General features: G+C 43.0%; 1 protein-coding gene across 1 annotated transcript in view; it reads left to right on the top strand.

The window, feature by feature from the left end:
• Positions 1–1,456: 1,456 nt before the first annotated feature.
• Positions 1,457–22,076, top strand: part of LOC109881106 (zinc finger CCHC domain-containing protein 24) — a 43,768-nt gene continuing 23,148 nt past the window's right edge. The window contains exons 1-2 of the mRNA XM_031800039.1: positions 1,457–2,026; positions 12,044–12,244. Coding sequence (XP_031655899.1) covers positions 1,787–2,026; positions 12,044–12,244 — 441 coding nt within the window. The 5' untranslated portion in view covers positions 1,457–1,786. The remainder of the gene's footprint in view (positions 2,027–12,043; positions 12,245–22,076) is intronic.

Genomic DNA, 22,076 nt, shown 5'->3' with positions numbered 1-22,076 from the left:
GAGTCTGCCAGATCAGAGGCAGTAGAGATGACCAGGGATGTTCTCTGTTTAGTGAGTCCTCCAGATCAGAGACAGTAGGGATGACCAGTGATGTTCTCTGTTTAGTGAGTCCACCAGATAAGAGGCAGTAGGGATGACCAGGGATGTTCTCTGTTTAGCGAGTCCTCCAGATCAGAGGCAGTAGGGATGACCAGTGATGTTCTCTGTTTAGTGAGTCTGCCAGATCAGAGGCAGTAGGGATGACCAGTGATGTTCTCTGTTTAGTGAGTCTGCCAGATCAGAGGCAGTAGGGATGACCAGTGATGTTCTCTGTTTAGTGAGTCTGCCAGATCAGAGGCAGTAGAGATGACCAGTGATGTCTATTGATAAGTGTGTAAATTGGATCATTTCCCTGTCCTGCTAACTCATTCATTCAAAATGTAACAAGTACTTTTTGGGTGTCAGGGAAAATGTATGGAGTAAAATGTACGCTATTTTAATTAGGAATGTAGTGAAGCAAAAGTCAAAGTTGTCAAAAAATTATAAATAGTGAAGTAATGTACAGATAGCCTTTAAAAACTGTACTAGTCTACATTAAAGTATTTGTTGTTAAGTAGCTTATGTTATACCACTGCCACTACACCTCTCCAGCATCAGTCATGAAAACCTGACCCTACTGTAGCTATCGAGACTACTCTAGCATAGATGACAACATAATACCCATAAAACCTAGCGGTCAAACAAGGAAATGGTTCCAATCTTTTTTCCACCATTCATTTTTCCCATTGGGGATTTTAGAAACGCTTAAAATAAGGGACTGTTTTGTGTCGGCTTACGCTGACGTGACGTTTAGATAACCATGTAAATCTCCCTAGGACAAGTTGACTTTTATCAATATATTCATCTGTATTTACCCCCCCCCCCGCCCTCCAAATGACATGCTAATTAAATGCTAATGTGGCTATCATAAAGAACTACAAATGCCATGATGATCTGGATGAGACTGCCGAATCGAGGCAAAGGTAAGAACCTCTGGATGAACTATCTAATGTTAGCTAAATGTAGTAAGGAATAAATAGGCTATATTTCTTTAAGTTAACAGTTCTCTGAACTGTCTTGTGCAAGTTTTAAATTGACACAATACCTGTTAGTAAAGGTGTCAGCTAGAGATGACATGCAGGAGCATGCTGGGATTTGTAGTTTTGCAAGATGTTTACTTTGATGCTAATTAGCATTTTCGAATCTGAGTGTAAATAGAGCCGAATATATTAATAAAAGTCAACTTTGTCCGAAATAGATTTACATGGATATCAAAACTACAGGCCAGGGTAAGCCTACACAAAACACAGCCTTTATGTTAAATGTTTGTAAAATCCCCTATGGGAAAAATTATTGGAACCATTTTCCTGATTGACCGCAAGGTTTTATGGGTAATGTGACATCTCCACTGTGGGGCTCTATCAGACCTCCTAGCGATTCACAATGAAGCACTCCAATAACCGAGAGAGAATATGCAATGAGCTGATCTCATCCCAGCTGTGGTCTACGGTGAGTGGAGATGGGCTACAGAGTGGAGTCCACATATATTTTGACTGGCACACACGTTTTACCCTGTCATGCCTTCATCACGGTTCTCCCGTGACCGTGAATGCAAGGATTTTTTTTTTATCAGTTTAAAGAGGTCGAAAGGATTTCTTTTTGTATCAGGTTTAGGTGATTTGGTTTTGGTAGCCTAATTCTGCAGCAATAACTCCGGAGGCGCTTTAACTTCCAAGACGCGCTGTGCGTTCCTCTTCCAAAGATCAACATGATGTCTGCCATAGATACGGGTACATCTGTGTACCAACCAGCACAACTACTGAACTGGATCTATATGTCTCTACAAGACTCCCACCAGACCAATGACTTCGAAGCGTTCAGACCGGATTCTGAGAGTTCTCCACCGGACGAGAACAACTACAAACAGCGGTCTGCTGCTGCTGTCGACCTGAGCTCTGCGCTCAACTCAAACTATCTTAACAATTTCTTGCAACTTCAGAGAAATGAGGTAAAGTTGTGAAAAGTTTATTAAAAACCAACAACTATGAAATATGTGATTTGCACAAACTGCACAGTGTGTCATGCCAAACAACTTTGATTGAACTTCATCCAATATTGTATTCTGTCATTCATAGAACAATTATAATATTGTCATTGCAATGAACACTTTTAACCATATATTTTTTTGGTCTCAAGTTGAACATAAAAGCTGTATACTGTATGCTTACCCCATTCACTTGAAGCATGCACAGATATGTTCTTATATAATTGTCTTTTGATTATAATAATCATTATACTCAACCCATAGGGCTACAAATCTTACGGTCCCATTTTAAGAATGAAAGCAGAGCCCCTGCGGTCTAAGGCACTGCATCTCAGTGCTAGAGGCGTCACTACAGACCCTGGTTCGAATCCAGGCTGTATCACAACCAGCTGTGATTGGGAGTCCCATAAGGCGGCGCACAATTGGCACAGCGTCGTCTGGGTTTTCCCGGGGTAGGCCGTCATTGTAAATAAGAATTTGTTATTAACTGACTAGCCTAGTTAAATAAAGGTTCAATTTAAAAATAATTATAATAATAATTTACCAATCCAATGTGCCATCCTACATATTTTCACATTTTAATGCATGACCCACTTACAATATTATTTTAGTTGGACGTACAGCAACGTACAGTAATATACAGTAAACATACAGTAATATACAGTAAACATACAGTAATATACAGTAATGTACAGTAAACGTACAGTAACACAGTAATGTACAGTAAACGTACAGTAACACAGTAATGTACAGTAAACGTACAGTAACGTACAGTAACGTACAGTAACGTACAGTAAATGTACAGTAACGTACAGTAACGTACAGTAAACGTACAGTAACGTACAGTAAATGTACAGTAACGTACAGTAAACGTACAGTAACGTACAGTAACGTACAGTAAACGTACAGTAACAGAGTAAACGTACAGTAAACGTACATTAAACGTACAGTAACAGAGCAACGTACAGTAACACAGTAAACGTACAGTAAACGTACAGTAACAGAGTAAACGTACAGTAAACGTACAGTAACGTACAGTAAATGTACAGTAACGTACAGTAACGTACAGTAAACGTACAGTAACGTACAGTAACGTACAGTAAACGTACAGTAACAGAGTAAACGTACAGTAAACGTACATTAAACGTACAGTAACAGAGCAACGTACAGTAACACAGTAAACGTACAGTAAACGTACAGTAAACGTACAGTAACAGAGTAAACGTACAGTAAACGTACAGTAAATGTACAGTAACGTACAGTAAACGTACAGTAAACGTACAGTAACGTACAGTAAACGTACAGTAACGTACAGTAACGTACAGTAAACGTACAGTAACGTACAGTAAACGTACAGTAAACGTACAGTAAACGTACAGTAACGTACAGTAACGTACAGTAACGTACAGTAAACGTACAGTAACGTACAGTAAACGTACAGTAACAGAGTAACGTACAGTAAACGTACAGTAACAGAGTAACGTACAGTAAACGTACAGTAAACGTACAGTAACGTACAGTAACGTACAGTAACGTACAGTAACGTACAGTAACGTACAGTAAACATACAGTAACGTACAGTAAACGTACAGTAAACGTACAGTAACGTACAGTAAACGTACAGTAACGTACAGTAATGTACAGTAAACATACAGTAACGTACAGTAACGTACAGTAATGTACAGTAAATGTACAGTAACGTACAGTAAACGTACAGTAACAGAGTAACGTACAGTAAACGTACAGTAACAGAGTAACGTACAGTAAACGTACAGTAACAGAGTAACGTACAGTAAATGTACAGTAAACATACAGTAACGTACAGTAAACGTACAGTAACGTACAGTAAACGTACAGTAACGTACAGTAAACGTACAGTAACGTACAGTAAACGTACAGTAATGTACAGTAAACATACAGTAAACATACAGTAACGTACAGTAAACGTACAGTAATGTACAGTAAACATACAGTAAACATACAGTAAACATACAGTAAACATACAGTAACGTACAGTAAACGTACAGTAAACGTACAGCAAACGTTCAGTAAACGTACAGTAAATCCCTAGCTCTGACATACCTGCCTCCATTGGGCCACAACAGTGTGGTGACTGGTGATTAGCTGCATGTAGGCTATAGTATGAATGAGCCCCTCTTACACAGTACATAGTGCCTGGTGTGTGTTGAGACCGTTCTGATGTCAGTGGGCTGCCAGAGGGAGGTAGGGCAGGTTGAAATAGTCTACGTCCCAAATGGCACCCTATTCCCTAAGTAGAGCACTATTTTTGACCAGGGACCGTAGGGCTACGGTCAAACGTAGTGCACTATATAGGGAATAGGGTGCCATTTGGGACGTAGACCCTATGCAATGTTTCTATACTGCATGGGGCCTGCTGACGCTGGTGGTGGTGTCTCAATTTGATTACCATCCCTCTCAGGAGAAGTCAGGAGAAGTCTGACACACAGACCGGTACAGTATGTCAAGTAGAATACCACATTCATCTGGCGCGGAAGAAACTAGGATTTATTTGGCTTGTGAGATATGCTACAGAAGGCTAGGCTGCATCTTATTCGCTATATACTGCTTTCTTTTTTTTGGGGGGGGTGTCGCAAAAAACATCAACGTGAAGTTTATAGGAGCATATCAAATTTGGTGTCAAATGAAAGTAAAATCAAGGCATCCGTTCAACCTGAAATAAACAGATTTATGGTGACACAGATGGAAAAGGGGTCTTGAAAATCATCTAGTAGAAAGAAAGAGTAAGGTATTAAAAGTAAGGTATTATTGTTAAAAGTATCAGAAACAATCATTTTGAAGTAAAGACTCCAGACAACTAATATCAACATTTATATTTAGTTTTGCAGAAATTATTTTGAGTTCTGTAAGTTTAAGAAATATTACCTAATGTCTTGTCATTCTGTGAACCAAAAACCCACATATTTTAAAGATATTTTCTAATTTCTCTCCCTCATGAGGAGGGAGGATCATAAGTTCAACATGTAAAGGTAGACCTACCAATTAGTTAGATTTTTTTTTACTGATATCAAGTTTGTTTCTGAATTATTAAATTACTAAAAAGCTTCACCCTGTTACCAAAATGGGAACAGAGTGACCGAAAAATGAGTTACACAATGTGCAGTATAGCACATTACAGTATAGTAGAGTTCAGTAGAGTATAGTTCAGTAGAGTACAGTAGAGTACAGTAGAGTTCAGTAGAGCATATTTCAGTAGAGTTCAGTTCAGTACAGTAGAGTTCAGTAGTGTACAGTATAGTTCAGTACAGTATAGTTCCGTATAGTTCAGTTCAGTACAGTAGAGTTCAGTACAGTAGAGTTCAGTTCAGTAGAGTTCAGTACCGTAGAGTTCAGTAGTGTATAGTTCAGTTCAGTACAGTAGAGTTCAGTACAGTAGAGTTCAGTACAGTAGAGTAAAGTACAGTAGAGTCCAGTAGTGTACAGTATAGTTCAGTACAGTATAGTTCCGTAGAGTACAGTTCAGTGCAGTATAGTTCAGTACAGTAGAGTTCAGTACAGTAGAGTTCAGTACAGTAGAGTTCAGTAGTGTACAGTTCAGTACAGTAGAGTTCAGTACAGTAGAGTTCAGTACAGTAGAGTTCAGTACAGTATAGTTCCTTAGTGTAGAGTCCAGTATAGTCCAGTACAGTATAGTTCAGTACCGTAGAGTTCAGTAGTGTACAGTATAGTTCCATATAGTTCAGTTCAGTACAGTACAGTAGAGTTCAGTACAGTAGAGTTCAGTACAGTAGAGTACAGTACAGTAGAGTCCAGTAGTGTACAGTATAGTTCAGTACAGTATAGTTCCATAGAGTACAGTTCAGTGCAGTATAGTTCTGTAGAGTTCAGTAGAGTTCAGTACAGTAGAGTTCAGTACAGTAGAGTTCAGTACAGTAGAGTTCAGTAGTGTACAGTATAGTACAGTAGAGTTCAGTACAGTAGAGTACAGTACAGTAGAGTACAGTACAGTAGAGTACAGTACAGTACAGTAGAGTACAGTAGAGTTCAGTACAGTAGAGTTCAGTACAGTAGAGTACTTTACAGTAGAGTCCAGTAGTGTACAGTATAGTTCAGTACAGTATAGTTCCATAGAGTACAGTGCAGTGCAGTATAGTTCTGTAGAGTTCAGTAGAGTTCAGTACAGTAGAGTTCAGTACAGTAGAGTTCAGTAGTGTACAGTATAGTACAGTAGAGTTCAGTACAGTACAGTAGAGTCCAGTAGTGTACACTATAGTACAGTAGAGTTCAGTACATTAGAGTTCAGTAGAGCATATTTCAGTAGAGTTCAGTACAGTACAGTTCAGTAGTGTACAGTATAGTACAGTATAGTTCCGTAGAGTACAGTACAGTACAGTAGAGTACAGTACAGTAGAGTTCAGTTCAGTACAGTACAGTACAGTACAGTACAGTACAGTACAGTACAGTAGAGTACAGTACAGTAGAGTTCAGTACAGTAGAGTTCAGTACAGTAGAGTTCAGTACAGTAGAGTTCAGTAGTGTACAGTATAGTACAGTAGAGTTCAGTACAGTAGAGTTCAGTACAGTAGAGTTCAGTACAGTAGAGTTCAGTACAGTAGAGTCCAGTAGTGGACAGTATAGTACAGTAGAGTTCAGTACAGTAGAGTTCCTTAGTGTAGAGTCCAGTATAGTCCAGTACAGTATAGTTCAGTACAGTAGTGTACAGTAGAGTACAGTATAGTTCAGTAGTGAATAGTTCAGAATAGTACAGAATAGTTCAGTACAGTAGAGTTCAGTACAGTAGAGTTCAGTACAGTACAGTAGAGTACAGTACAGTAGAGTACAGTACAGTAGAGTACAGTACAGTAGAGTACAGTACAGTACAGTACAGTAGAGTACAGTAGAGTACAGTAGAGTTCAGTTCGGTACAGTAGAGTAGAGTACAGTAGAGTACAGTACAGTAGAGTTCAGTACAGTACACTTCAGTAGAGTACAGTTCAGTAGAGTACAGTAGAGTTCAGTAGTGTACAGTACAGTATTGTTCAGTACAGTAGAGTCCCGTAGATTTCAGTACAGTATAGTTCAGTACAGTATAGTTCAGTACAGTAGAGTTCAGTACAGTAGTGTTCTGTAGAGTTCAGTTCAGTACAGTAGAGTTCAGTACAGTACAGTATAGTTCCTTAGTGTAGAGTGCAGTAGAGTATAGTTCAGTGCAGTATAGTTCAGTACAGTATAGTTCAGTACAGTAGAGTTCAGTTCAGTAGAGTTTAGTAGAGTACAGTACAGTACAGTAGAGTTAAGTACAGTAGAGTTCTGTACAGTAGAGTTCAGTACAGTAGAGTACAGTAGAGTTCAGTACAGTAGAGTTCAGTAGAGTTAAGTAGAGTTCAGTAGAGTACACTAGAGTACAGAATAGTTCAGTAGAGTACAGAATAGTTCAGTACAGTAGAGTTCAGTTCAGTACAGTACAGTTCAGTTCAGTACAGTTCAGTACAGTAGAGTTCAGTACAGTACAGTAGAGTTCAGTACAGTAGAGTTCAGTACAGTAGAGTAGAGTACACTTCAGTAGAGTAGAGTTCAGTAGAGTACAGTAGAGTTCAGTACAGTAGAGTACAGTAGAGTTCAGTACAGTTCAGTAGAGTACAGTAAAGTTCAGTAGAGTTCAGTACAGTATAGTTCAGTAGTTTACAGTATCGTTCAGTACAGTAGAGTTCCGTAGAGTTCAGTTCAGTACAGTACAGTATAGTTCAGTAGAGTATAGTTCAGTAGAGTATAGTTCAGTAGAGTATAGTTCAGTAGAGTATAGTTCAGTAGAGTATAGTTCCGTAGTTTAGAGAAATAAAAGCTGAAATAAATCATTCTCTCTACTATTATTCTGACATTTCACATTCTTAAAATAAAGTGGTGATCCTAGCTGACCTAAGACCGGGTATATTTACTAGGATTAAATGTCAGGAATTGTGAAACTGAGTTTAAAATATATTTGTCTGAGGTGTATGTAAACTTCTGATTTCAACTGTATCTACCTTTGTGTACATATCCAGGATGCATCACCGTGAAGAGAATGCCATTCATAATTATGCACAGATGAAGTACCCATGATGCCTTTCTGTTTCTATCATTTTATTACCTGGTGTTGATCCACTTCACCTACTGTAGTTTAATAACCAGGTGTCATATATCCGACTCTCTTTCTGCAGACATCTTTGATTATTAATTCGGAGTAGATGTTTAATATGAGTTTTTTGGTAAATGTGGTCACGTAACATTTGTTACTGTTCTGTTACCAGACTTTAAATCTGTTCCTCAAATAAATGTGTTTTAGTAAAATGTTCAGTTGTTAAAAGTAAACTTTTGCATATGCTGTAGGTGTAAGGTGTGTTTAACTTTGCGATCAATGGTAATTTGCTCGGCGTACATTTTTAAAGTGAAACCCAGCCTAAAACTCCAAACAGCAAGCAATGCAGGTGTAGAAGCACGGTGGCTAGGAAAAACTCCCTAGAAAGGCCAAAACCTAGGAAGAAACCTAGAGAGGAACCAGGCTATGTGGGGTGGCCAGTCCTCCTCTGGCTGTGCCGGGTGGAGATTATAACAGAACATGGCCAAGATGTTCAAATGTTCATAAATGACCAGCATGGTCAAATAATAATAAGGCAGAACAGTTGAAACTGGAGCAGCAGCAAGGCCAGATGTACTGGGGACAGCAAGGAGTCATCATGTCAGGTAGTCCTGAGGCATGGTCCTAGGGCTCAGGTCCTCCGAGTGAGAGAAAGACAGAGAGAAAGAGAGAATTAGAGAGAGCACACTTAAATGCACACAGGACACCGAATAGGACAGGAGAAGTACTCCAGATATAACAAAGTGACCCTAAACCTCCGAAACATAAACTACTGCAGCATAAATACTGGAGGCTGAGACGGGAGGGGTCAGGAGTTATGACGATATCCACGAGAGCATTCATGAAATACTTGATTCTATATGCTGTTTGAAGTTGTAGCTGCTATGATGACCCTGGGTTAGTGTATAACCCATAATCTATATAAGTGTAACGGCTGTTGAAAGGAGAGAACCAAGGTGCAGCGTGGTATGTGTCCATATTTATTTCATGAACACTGAAATCACAAAAATAACAAACCGAACGACCGAAACAGTTCTGGCTGGTGCAGACACACAACAGAAAATAACTACCCACAACCCATAGTGGGAAAACAGGCTGCCTAAGTATGGTTCTCAATCAGAGACAACGATAACCAGTTGCCTCAGATTAGGAACCATACCAGGTCTAAACATAGAAACACAACACCTAGACATACAACATAGAATACCCACCCACATCACATCCTGACCAAACGAAAAATAGAAACATACAAAGCAATCTAGGGTCAGGGCGTGACAGTACCCCCCCCCCCCCCCCCAAAGGTGGGACTCCGGCTGCAAAACCTGAACCTATAGGGGAGGGTCTGGGTTGGAATCTGTCCGCCATGGCGGCTCTGGCGCGGGACGTGGACCCCACTCCACCATAGTCTTGGCCCACTTAAGTGGAGCCTTTGGAGCGGCGACCCTCGCCGCCGACCTCGGACTGGGGACCCTTGCAGCATTGCCGGAGTGAAGGGAAGCGCTGGACAGGAGGGAGGAAGCGCTGGACAGGAGGGAGGCTCTGGAAGCGCTGGACAGGCAGGAGCACCTGGAGGGAGGAGACTGAGAGACAGCCTGGTGCGTGGGGCTGCCACAGGAGGCCTGGTGCATGGAGGAGGCACCGGATGGACCGGACCGTGGAGGCGCACTGGAGGTCTCGAGCACCGAGCCTGCACAACCTGTCCTGGCTGGATACTCCCTGTAGCCCAGCAAGTGAGGCGGGGTGGAACAGACCGCACTGGGCTGTGCTGGCGAACCGGGGACACCGTGCGTAGGGCTGGTGCCATATAACCCGGGCCGCCGAGGAGACGCACTGGAGACCAGATGCGCTGAGCCGGCTTCATTATTCCTGGCTCGATGTCCACTCTAGCCCGGCTGATACGAGGAGCTGCGATGTAGCGCACCGGGCTATGCCTGCGTACCGGGGACACCGGCATAAACACGGTGCCTGCCCGGTCCACCTTTCTCCACGGTAAGCACGGGGAGTTGGCTCAGGTCTCCTACCTGACTTAGCCACACTCCCCGTGTGCCTTCCCCAAGACATGTTTGGGGCTGCCTCTCGGGCTTCCTTGCCAGCCGTGTTCCCTCAAAGCGCTGGCTCCCTTTAGCTGCTGCCTCCGCCGGTTCCCACTGGAGGCGATCCCTTCCAGCCAGGATCTCCTCCCATGTGTAGGAACCCTTCCCGTGTCCATGAGTCCATACCACGCTGCTCCTGGTTACCACGCTGCTTGGTCCTTTTTTGGTGGGTAGTTCTGTAACGGCTGTTGGAAGGAGAGGACCAAGGTGCAGCGTGGTACGTGTCCATATATTTAGATCCGTTCCACATCCTGATCCAGTTCCATTCCACATCCTGATCCAGATCCATTCCACATCCTGATCCATTCCACATCCTGATCCATTCCACATCCTGATCCAGATCCATTCCACATCCTGATCCATTCCACATCCTGATCCAGATCCATTCCACATCCTGATCCATTCCACATCCTGATCCATTCCATTCCACATCCTGATCCAGATCCATTCCACATCCTGATCCAGATCCATTCCTGATCCACATCCTGATCCAGATCCATTCCACATCCCGTTCCAGATCCATTCCATTCCATATCCTGATCCATTCCACATCCTGATCCAGATCCATTCCACATCCTGATCCATTCCACATCCTGATCCAGATCCATTCCACATCCTGATCCATTCCATTCCACAACCCGTTCCAGATCCATTCCATTCCACATCCTGATCCAGATCCATTCCACATCCTGATCCATTCCACATCCTGATCCAGTTCCATTCCACATCCAGTTCCATTCCACATCCTGATCCATTCCACATCCCGTTCCAGATCCATTCCATTCCACATCCAGATCCATTCCATTCCACATCCTGATCCATTCCACAACACATAGTACGTAAGGACTTTTATTGAATAAAATAGCACAACAGCCTGTTGCTTCTTCACACACTGGTGCTATAGTCAGGGTTCATATCCGGATCATAGATACAATGGTACTGATTGTGCCAACCCAAAAGGGGGAATCAGAAAATGCTCCTTGACAAAGGCATTCTGTTCCTCTCAGGAAATGGAATTCTTTCTGCTCGTAGAGGGAATGACAACACATCTGGAAAGATAAAATAATGTCCACTTCTGTTGTGCAGTGAGGAGACTAGCAGACAGGAAAATCTATCAAGTTGTGGCACAGACAGATAGATGGATAGGCAGTACTGTAATGGCACAGACAGACAGACAGACAGACGGACAGTATTGCAATGGCACAGACAGACAGACAGACAGTTCTGTAATGGCACAGACAGGGAGACAAAGAGACAGGCAGGCAGACAGACAGACAGACAGACAGACAGACAGACAGACAGACAGACAGACAGACAGTCTAGACAGTCAGTACTGTAGGAGCCCTGCCAAGTATCTATCTAAACTCTGTCAGCTAATTGGCACAATCCTGTTTAGGCCTAATATCACAGATTTGACCTTTTAACATGCTCTAAACCATGTGTTATTCACTCAATGCAGTGTTAGAGACAGGCTCGTCTGTAATTGACATTTTCAGCAAGATTAAATCCTTTCCCATTACTTTAATGACATATTGAAAAAAAAAATTGGGTTATCAACTAAATTTCAAGCCCATATTTCACTCAGGGCTCTATTCAATCCGTATCGCCGAAGTATCGTGGAAGGTCTGTGTTAAAATGTAAAGGCGATTTCCGGTTGAGCCGGCACATGCTGCGTTTCCCGGGAATGCAGTCTTCTCGACCGCGGCGACGTCGCCTTTAATTTTCCATTGCTGCTATACAGTGGATGTTCACTGCTACAGATTCAATAGAGTCCTCATTGTTTTCTGTCCTCAGGCCTTAAACAACCATTTGTATAGAAGGTCCTCTCCTTACGGCTCACTCAGCAACATCGTAGACGGCCTGAGTTCTCTGACGGACCACTTCTCTGACCTCTCCGTCTCCTCTGAGTCACGCAAACCCAGCAAGCGACCTCCGCCCAACTACCTGTGCCATCTCTGCTTCAACAAAGGACACTACATCAAAGACTGCCCGCAGGTGAGCAAAGCATTGTCCCTACACACACACACACACACACACACACACACACACACACACACACACACTCAAAGACTAACCCCAGCTGAGCTGGTTCTGGCGCCATCTGAAACCAAGCAGCTTCCCCTCTCCTTTTGGCAAAGCTACAGTCCGATGAAGGCCTGTACAGAACATTGCAGCCACCTTGCAAAACAGATGCCTTTTTAAATGTATTTTGGCATATGTATCACTATCTAAGTAATGTTGAAGTGGTGAGGAAAGATCAGGACATACTCACCGCTCTCTGACCTGTGTCAGGACATACTCACCGCTCTCTGACCTGTGTCAGGACATACTCACCGCTCTGTGACCTGTGTGTCAGGACATACTCACCGCTCTCTGACCTGTGTTACAGGACATACTCACCGCTCTCTGACCTGTGTGACAGGACGTACTCACAGCTCTGTGACCTGTGTGACAGGACATACTCACAGCTCTGTGACCTGTGTGACAGGACATACTCATAGCTCTGTGACCTATGTGACAGGACATACTCACAGCTCTGTGAACTGTGTGACAGGACATACTCACAGCTCTGTGACCTATGTGACAGGACATACTCACAGCTCTGTGACCTATGTGACAGGACATACTCACAGCTCTGTGACCTATGTGACAGGACATACTCACAGCTCTGTGACCTATGTGACAGGACATACTCACAGCTCTGTGACCTATGTGACAGGACATACTCACAGCTCTGTGACCTATGTGACAGGACATACTCACAGCTCTGTGACCTATGTGACAGGACATACTCACAGCTCTGTGACCTATGTGACAGGACATACTCACAGCTCTGTGACCTATGTGACAGGACATACTCACAGCTCTGTGACCTATGTGACAGGACATACTCACAGCTCTGTGACCTATGTGACAGGACATACTCACAGCTCTGTGACCTATGTGACAGGACATACTCACAGCTCTGTGACCTATGTGACAGGACATACTCACAGCTCTGTGACCTATGTGACAGGACATACTCACAGCTCTGTGACCTATGTGACAGGACATACTCACAGCTCTGTGACCTGTGTGACAGGACATACTCACAGCTCTGTGACCTGTGTGACAGTAAAGTCATTAAATAAGAGACAGTAACTGGTCCAGTGGTGGGACTGGGCTAAGGCTGGGACTGGGACTGGACTGGGCTGAGGTTGGGCCTGGGAATGGGACTTGGAATGGGACTGGGAATGGGACTGGGCTGAGGTTGCGAATGGGACTGGGTTGAGGCTGGGACTGGGACTGGGAATGGGACTGGGACTGGGCTGAGGTTGGGAATGGGACTGGTCTGAGGTTGGGAATGGGACTGGGCTGAGGTTGGGACTGGGACTGGGCTGAGGTTGGGACTGGGACTGGGCTGAGGCTGGGACTGGGCTGGGACTGGGACTGGGCTGAGGCTGGGACTGGGACTGGGCTGAGACTACATAAGGACTCTATTGTTTCTATAAAGGCTCCGCGGACAGAGAGGTCAGAGAGTAACGGCTGGTATTGTTCACTCAGAGGGTTGTTACCTAACAGATCTGGATTCAAATACTAGCGTTTGTTAAAGCCTTCCTGGATTGACAGATTGGTCAGGGTTCTCTCGACTGTTCTGTTGGTTTCGTTGGGCCAGGCAAGCTCAATCAAGCCCAGATAAAGTTCTTGAAATGATTTCAAATACTATTTGAACCCAGGTCTGCTGGCCTAGAGTCATTAAGTCATCGCTGTGTGTCACAGGCAAATCAAAATGTATTTGTCACATGGTTTGTAATCAACAGGTTAGGAGACTAACAGTGAAATTCTTACTGGCAGGTCCTATATACAGGGAGTACCTGGTAATAACATTTCTATATACAGGGAGTTCCAGGTAATAACATGGCTATATACAGGAAGTACCAGGTACTATTGACTATATACAGGAAGTACCAGGTAATAACATGGCTATATACAGGGAGTACCAGGTAATAACATGGCTATATACAGGGAGTGCCAGGTAATAACATGGCTATATACAGGGAGTACCAGGGAATAACATGGCTATATACAGGAAGTACCAGGTAATAACATGGCTATATACAGGGAGTACCAGGTAATAACATGGCTATATACAGGGAGTACCAGGGAATAACATGGCTATATACAGGAAGTACCAGGTAATAACATGGCTATATACAGGGAGTACCAGGTAATAACATGGCTATATACAGGGAGGTAATAACATGGCTATATACAGGGAGTACCAGGTAATAACATGGCTATATACAGGGAGTACCAGGGAATAACGTGGCTTTATACAGGGAGTACCAGGGAATAACGTGGCTTTATACAGGGAGTACCAGGGAATAACGTGGCTTTATACAGCAAGTACCAGGTAATAACATGGTAATATACAGGAAGTACCAGGTAATAACATGGCTATATACAGGGAGTACCAGTACTGAGTCAATGTGCAGGGGTATGAGGTAATGACATGTCTATATACAGGGAGTACCAGTACTGAGTCGATGTGTGGGGGTAAGAGGTAATTGAGGTAGCTACAGTGCCTTGCGAAAGTATTCGGCCCCCTTGAACTTTGCGACCTTTTGCCACATCTTTAAGAAATGGCTTTCTTCTTCTTGCCACTTCCATAAAGGCCAGATTTGTGCAATATACGACTGATTGTTGCCCTATGGACAGTCTCCCACCTCAGCTGTAGATCTCTGCAGTTCATCCAGAGTGATCATGGGCCTCTTGGCTGCATCTCTGATCAGTCTTCTCCTTGTATGAGCTGAAAGTTTAGAGGGACGGCCAGGTCTTGGTAGATTTGCAGTGGTCTGATACTCCTTCCATTTCAATATTATCGCTTGCACAGTGCTCCTTGGGATGTTTAAAGCTTGGGAAATCTTTTTGTATCCAAATCCGGCTTTAAACTTCTTCACAACAGTATCTCGGACCTGCCTGGTGTGTTCCTTGTTCTTCATGATGCTCTCTGCGCTTTTAACGGACCTCTGAGACTATCACAGTGCAGGTGCATTTATACGGAGACTTGATTACACAAAGGTGGATTGTATTTATCATCATTAGTCATTTAGGTCAACATTGGATCATTCAGAGATCCTCACTGAACTTCTGGAGAGAGTTTGCTGCACTGAAAGTAAAGGGGCTGAATAATTTTGCACGCCCAATTTTTCAGTTTTTGATTTGTTAAAAAGGCTTGAAATATTCAATAAATGTCGTTCCACTTCATGATTGTGTCCCACTTGTTGTTGATTCTTCACAAAAAATACAGTTTTATATCTTTATGTTTGAAGCCTGAAATGTGGCAAAAGTTCGCAAAGTTCAAGGGGGCCGAATACTTTCGCAAGGCACTGTATCTTCTGGTCTCTCCAGAGATGTTTGATCGATCGGGTTCAAGTCAAGGCTCTGGCTGGGCCACTCAAGGACATTCAGAGACTTGTCCTGAAGCCACTCCTACGTTGTCTTGGCTGTGTGCTTAGGGACATTGTCCTGTTGGAAGGTGAACCTTCACCCCAGTCTGAGGTACTGAGTGCTCTGGAGCAGGTTTTCATCAAGGATATCTCTGTACTTTTTTCTGTTCATCTTTCCCTCTATCCGGACTCGTCTCCCAGTCCCTGCCGCTGAAAAACTTCTGCACAGCATGATGCTGCCACCACCATGCTTCAACATATGGATGGTGCCAGGTTTCTTCCAGACGTGGTGTTTGGCATTCAGGCCAAAGAGTCCAATCTTGGTTTCATCAGACCAGATTATATTGTTTCTCATGGTCTGAGAGTCTTTAGGTGCCTTTCGACAAACAGGCTGTCATGTGTCTTTCACTGAGGAGTAGCTTCCGTCTGGCCACTCTACCATAACAGCCTGATTAGTGGAGTGTAGCAGAGATTGTTGTCCTTCTGCAAGGTTCTCCCATCTACACAGTGGAACTCTGGAACTCAGTCAGAGTGACCATCTGGTTATTGGTCACCTCCCTGACCAAGGCCTATCTCCCCCGATTCTTGGTGGTGTCGTGTCTTTGGCTATGCCAGATTAAGTGATATGACATGCTATTCTATAAAATAATTTCTCCGGAATTAATATTACCTGAATGAGCTAATCATGTAAATGTAATTGACTAGAAAGTCAGGGCACCACTAAATAATATTTATAGAGCTGTTATCTTCTGAATATACTCTTAAAGACCTAGTAATATTTTACATCAATAGCAGTCAATATTAATCGTCACCTTAATTCAGTCTCTTCTGAATGTTGTAAATTCTTGGTTATCTTCACGAACCCTGGCTAACAAGTTGAATCAGCAATACAAAATTGGGTTTAATTATTTATTTACTAAATACCTAACTAATCATACAGAATTACATAATTAATCATAACTTGATTACAAATTACGTCAAACAGGAAAACGTCCCTAGCGGAGGGAACAGATATGACAGCTTGTTACACAAAAGAAAAGGGGCTGGGTTTGAGTGAAAGAGCGGGAAGACTGAGAAACAAAGGGCGAAGCTGTGCTATCGTAAATACAGTATCTTATGCATTCTAAATCACTGCCCATTTGGAAAAGGAAAATGCAATAAATATTTACACTGAGCTGCGCTTCGGTAGGTTGGTGGTAGATGGAATGCCGTGTTGCCCAACCAAGTCCTTTGTCCTTTGAAGAATGTCTCTGCTGGTAAATTGGATATGTTGTAGTAACGTCGTTGTGTGGTAGTAGGGATACTCTGTCTGTTCCTTCCTAACCTGCGTTTGCAGCTGCTGTTGCTAACTCAACGGCTAGAAGGTATCACTTCTGTAGTGAATAAGAGTTCAAAGTTCATACCATTTGCAACCAAAGCTCACGCTGATGTTGGCTTCTTTCTGTAGTTATTACCTGAACCATTCTGACATCGGACCGTCGTCCTCACATCCTTGGAACAGGAGGTTACATTGTCGTCAAGGCTTTATATAGGAAGGAAGAGGAGGGCGTGTTTGAAAAGTTTAATAGCCCATGTCCCTTCATAAGGGCGGGCCACTGTTTGAGCAGAGCCCTAACCTTATGAAAACCCAAATCTCACATTTTAGAAGCTAAAATCACATTTCATCCCATCACGAATAATTTAATATTCAAACATTTAAATTGAACAACAATTCCATGTGAATCCGATAACTCTAATGTGTAGACTTTCCACTAGAGAGTTTATGTCATCTTATCATTGATGGGAATGTCTCAGATGACAACCGAACTGACATCATATTCATTAAGTACCACTGCATATGTTCAATTGGTCAGATTACCAGAATATAGTTAACTTCCCCCCACATTCTGATGTTCCCAGAATCTCTATGTGTACCAAAGGGGTTTGCAAATGTAACATCAGTAGGGTAGAGAGAGGGGGCAAGAGGTATTTATGTCTGTCATAAACCTACCCCCAGGCCAACGTCATGACAGTGGTTTCAAACTTCTTCAATTTAAGAATGATGGAGGCCACTGTGTTCTTGGGGATCTTCAATGCCGCAGAAATATTTTGGTACCCTCGCCCAGATCTGTGCCTCTACACCATCCTGTCTCAGAGCTCTACAGACAAGTCCTTCGACCTCATTGCTTTGCTCTGACATGCACTGTCAACTGTGGGACCTTACATAGACAGGTGTGTGACTTTCCAAATCATGTCCAATCAATTGAATTTACCAATCAAGTTGAAGAAACATCTCAAGGATGATCAATGGAAACAGGATGCACCTGAGTTCAATTTCGGGTCTCATATAGCAAAGGATCTGAATACTTATGTAAATACGGTATTTCTGTTTTTTATTTTTAATACATTTGTAAACAAAAAATACCTGTTTTCACTTTGTCATTATGGGATATTGTGTGTAGATTAATGAGGGGGAAAAAATATTGAGTACATTTTAGAATAAGGCTGTCATCATGTGGTATTGTGATGTCATTATGGGGTATTGTGATGTCATTATGGGGTATTGTGATGTCATCATGGTGTATTGTGATGTCATTATGGGTATTGTGATGTCATTATGAGGTACTGTGTGTATATTATGAGGAACACATTTAATTGGATCAATTTTAGAATAAGCCTGTAACGTAACAAAATGTGGAAAAAGTCAAGGGGTCTGAATACTTTCCGAATGGACCGTACATATAGGTAGGGGTAAAGTGACTAGGCATCAGGTTAGATGAGTGTGTGTATGGGTGTCAGTGTCAATGTGTGATACACTGTAATGAATATGAATTTAGAGGGCAGAATTGATTAAATATTAAAGCATTAGACCCTCACTAAAGGCGTCAGTCATACAAAAACTAGTTACACTTAAAACCCAAACTGGTTCTCCAGCAGATTAGTAAGAATGTGTCACCCTGCGTTCAAGAATGACCTTTTTCCCTTTATCCAAATAACAACCTCTCACTTTCGGGTTATCTGAAAATGAAATCATCTCCAAAATGTTGTTATTTTTTAAAACAAGCCATAGAAAGTTCGTTGCAATTTCAGTTTAATCCACCAGAAAAGACATAATAAATAATACAACAAATGTTATGGTTTAACTCAAATAAACTATACTTTTTATTTAAAAAAAAAAGTATAATCTATCATAAATAGGACTGGTGGAGTTATGTCACACATGCAGCTAACACAGACATATGGAAATGTCTGCTCTACCCAAAATTACAGGAAGTCCTCTGCTGTGACACTAACCTAGAGGTGGAGGAAGTGTGTGTGTGTGTGCGTGTGTGTGTGTGTGTGGAGAAGATATCTCTGAGATAACCAATGGTTGGAATGTGTAACTCGTCGATGGTTCTCTCATCCCATCTCAGTGGGAACTACTACCTCGTTCTCTAGTCCCATCTCAGTGGGAACTACTACCTCGTTCTCTAGTCCCATCTCAGTGGGAACTACTACCTCGTTCTCTCGTCCCATCTCAGTGGGACCTACTACCTCGTTCTCTCATCCCATCTCAGTGGGAACTACTACCTCGTTCTCTCGTCCCATCTCAGTGGGACCTACTACCTCGTTCTCTCATCCCATCTCAGTGGGATCTACTACCTCGTTCTCTCATCCCATCTCAGTGGGATCTACTACCTCGTTCTCTAGTCCCATCTCAGTGGGAACTACTACCTCGTTCTCTCATCCCATCTCAGTGGGAACTACTACCTTGTTCTCTCATCCCATCTCAGTGGGAACTACTACCTCGTTCTCTCATCCCATCTCAGTGGGAACTACTACCTCGTTCTCTCATCCCATCTCAGTGGGAACTACTACCTCGTTCTCTAGTCCCATTCCCAGTGGGATCTACTACCTCGTTCTTTCGTCCCATCTCAGTGGGAACTACTACCTCGTTCTCTCGTCCCATCTCAGTGGGAACTACTACCTCGTTCTCTCGTCCCATCTCAGTGGGAACTACTACCTCGTTCTCTCATCCCATCTCAGTGGGAACTACTACCTCGTTCTCTCATCCCATCTCAGTGGGAACTACTACCTCGTTCTCTCATCCCATCTCAGTGGGAACTACTACCTCGTTCTCTCGTCCCATCTCAGTGGGAACTACTACCTCGTTCTCTAGTCCCATCTCAGTGGGAACTACTACCTCATTCTCTCATCCCATCTTAGTGGGAACTACTACCTCGTTCTCTCATCCCATCTCAGTGGGATCTACTACCTCATTCTCTCATCCCATCTCAGTGGGAACTACTACCTTGTTCTCTAGTCCCATTTCAGTGGGAACTACTACCTCGTTCTCTAGTCCCATCTCATTGGGAACAACTACCTCGTTCACTCGTCCCATTTCAGTCCGAACTACTACCTCGTTCTCTCATCCCATCTCAGTGGGAACTACTACCTCGTTCTCTCATCCCATCTCAGTGGGAACTACTACCTCGTTCTCTCGTCCCATCTCAGTGGGAACTACTACCTCGTTCTCTCGTCCCATCTCAGTGGGAACTACTACCTCGTTCTCTCGTCCCATCTCAGTGGGAACTACTACCTCGTTCTCTCGTCCCATCTCAGTGGGAACTACTACCTCGTTCTCTCGTCCCATCTCAGTGGGAACTACTACCTCGTTCTCTCGTCCCATCTCAGTGGGAACTACTACCTCGTTCTCTCGTCCCATCTCAGTGGGAACTACTACCTCGTTCTCTCGTCCCATCTCAGTGGGAACTACTACCTCGTTCTCTCGTCCCATCTCAGTGGGAACTACTACCTCGTTCTCTCGTCCCATCTCAGTGGGAACTACTACCTCGTTCTCTCGTCCCATCTCAGTGGGAACTACTACCTCGTTCTCTCGTCCCATCTCAGTGGGAACTACTACCTCGTTCTCTCGTCCCATCTCAGTGGGAACTACTACCTCGTTCTCTCGTCCCATCTCAGTGGGAACTACGACCTCATTCTCTCATCCCATCTCAGTGGGAACTACTACTTGTACGCATTGGAATTTCTCCGCTACTCAGGAGAAGAGACGTGGGGAGAGCAGGAAAGGGAAACAAAAGGAAGAGTGTGTGAAATCTCTTAGATAAGGTGCATCTGATGCTGTGGATAAACTGTTATAGCCACAAACTACACATTGAGACCTCCACCCCAAAGCGGGAAGGTTTAAAAAATCCTTAATAGTCGCCAAAGTTCCGTAGCATTTCAGAAAGAGAAATGCTTAGGATCTCTTTGTGCTGTCTACTGATCTACTACCAGACCGTGCTAAATTAATTCTAGCCTGGTCCCAGATCTCTTTTTGCTGTGTTATCAACTCCTATGGTTATTGCCATATGAGTTGTCAAGACAGCACAAAGAGATCTGGAACCAGGCTAGAATTAATTTAGCACGGTCTGGTTTTGAAAACAGATCTTTTCATCCAGGAAACAGGGTTACTGACTTCACATCTGCTACATCGTAAAAATGGCAGACAACTACTTTTCCTCTCCACCGCAACCATAAAGTTTTGATATCCGTTCCTGGCCTGTCTTACATCTCACTCGCTGTCCCATTTTTTTTAAATAATCATTTTTTTGTTATGCTTTTTAATTTTTTTGTGTGTTACTTGATTCAACCATAACGTTTTGAATAACTCTGTGTTTGGATCTCAGTCACCCTCCCATGTTTTGAAATGTAAAGCCCACAGCTGTACAAGTCATCAACTAGACCATGGCCAACAACCTGACCTGTTGGTTTGTGGACTAAGGCAATGTGATATATAGCTATCATTGATTCACTTTGATAGATTAACCTAGGTCAGTAAAGACAGCTCTATGTGATAGACTATCCTGGGTCCATAAAGACAGCTCTATGTGATAGACTATCCACAAAGACAGCTCTATGTGATAGACTGTCCTGGGTCCATAAAGACAGCTCTATGTGATAGACTATCCATAAAGACAGCTCTGTGTGATAGAATATCCTGGGTCCATAAAGACAGCTCTATGTGATAGAGCTGTCTTTATGGACCCAGGATAGTCTATCACATAGAGTTGTCTTTATGGACCCAGGATAGTCTATGTGATAGACTATCCATAAAGACAGCTCTATGTGATAGACTATCCATAAAGACAGCTCTATGTGATAGACTTTCCATAAAGACAGCTCTATGTGATAGACTTTCCATAAAGACAGCTCTATGTGATAGACTTTCCATAAAGACAGCTCTGTGTGATAGAATATCCTGGGTCCATAAAGACAGCTCTATGTGATAGACTATCCTGGGTCCATAAAGACAGCTCCATGTGATAGACTATCCTGGGTCCATAAAGACAGCTCTATGTGATAGACTATCCATAAAGACAGCTCTATGTGATAGACTTTCCATTAAGACAGCTCTGTGTGATAGAATATCCTGGGTC

This window comes from Oncorhynchus kisutch, linkage group LG20 (assembly GCF_002021735.2).
Source record: "Oncorhynchus kisutch isolate 150728-3 linkage group LG20, Okis_V2, whole genome shotgun sequence".
Classification (NCBI taxonomy): domain Eukaryota; kingdom Metazoa; phylum Chordata; class Actinopteri; order Salmoniformes; family Salmonidae; genus Oncorhynchus; species Oncorhynchus kisutch.
Note: the sequence above shows the minus strand (reverse complement) of the source record. Positions and strands in the feature narration are given on the sequence as shown.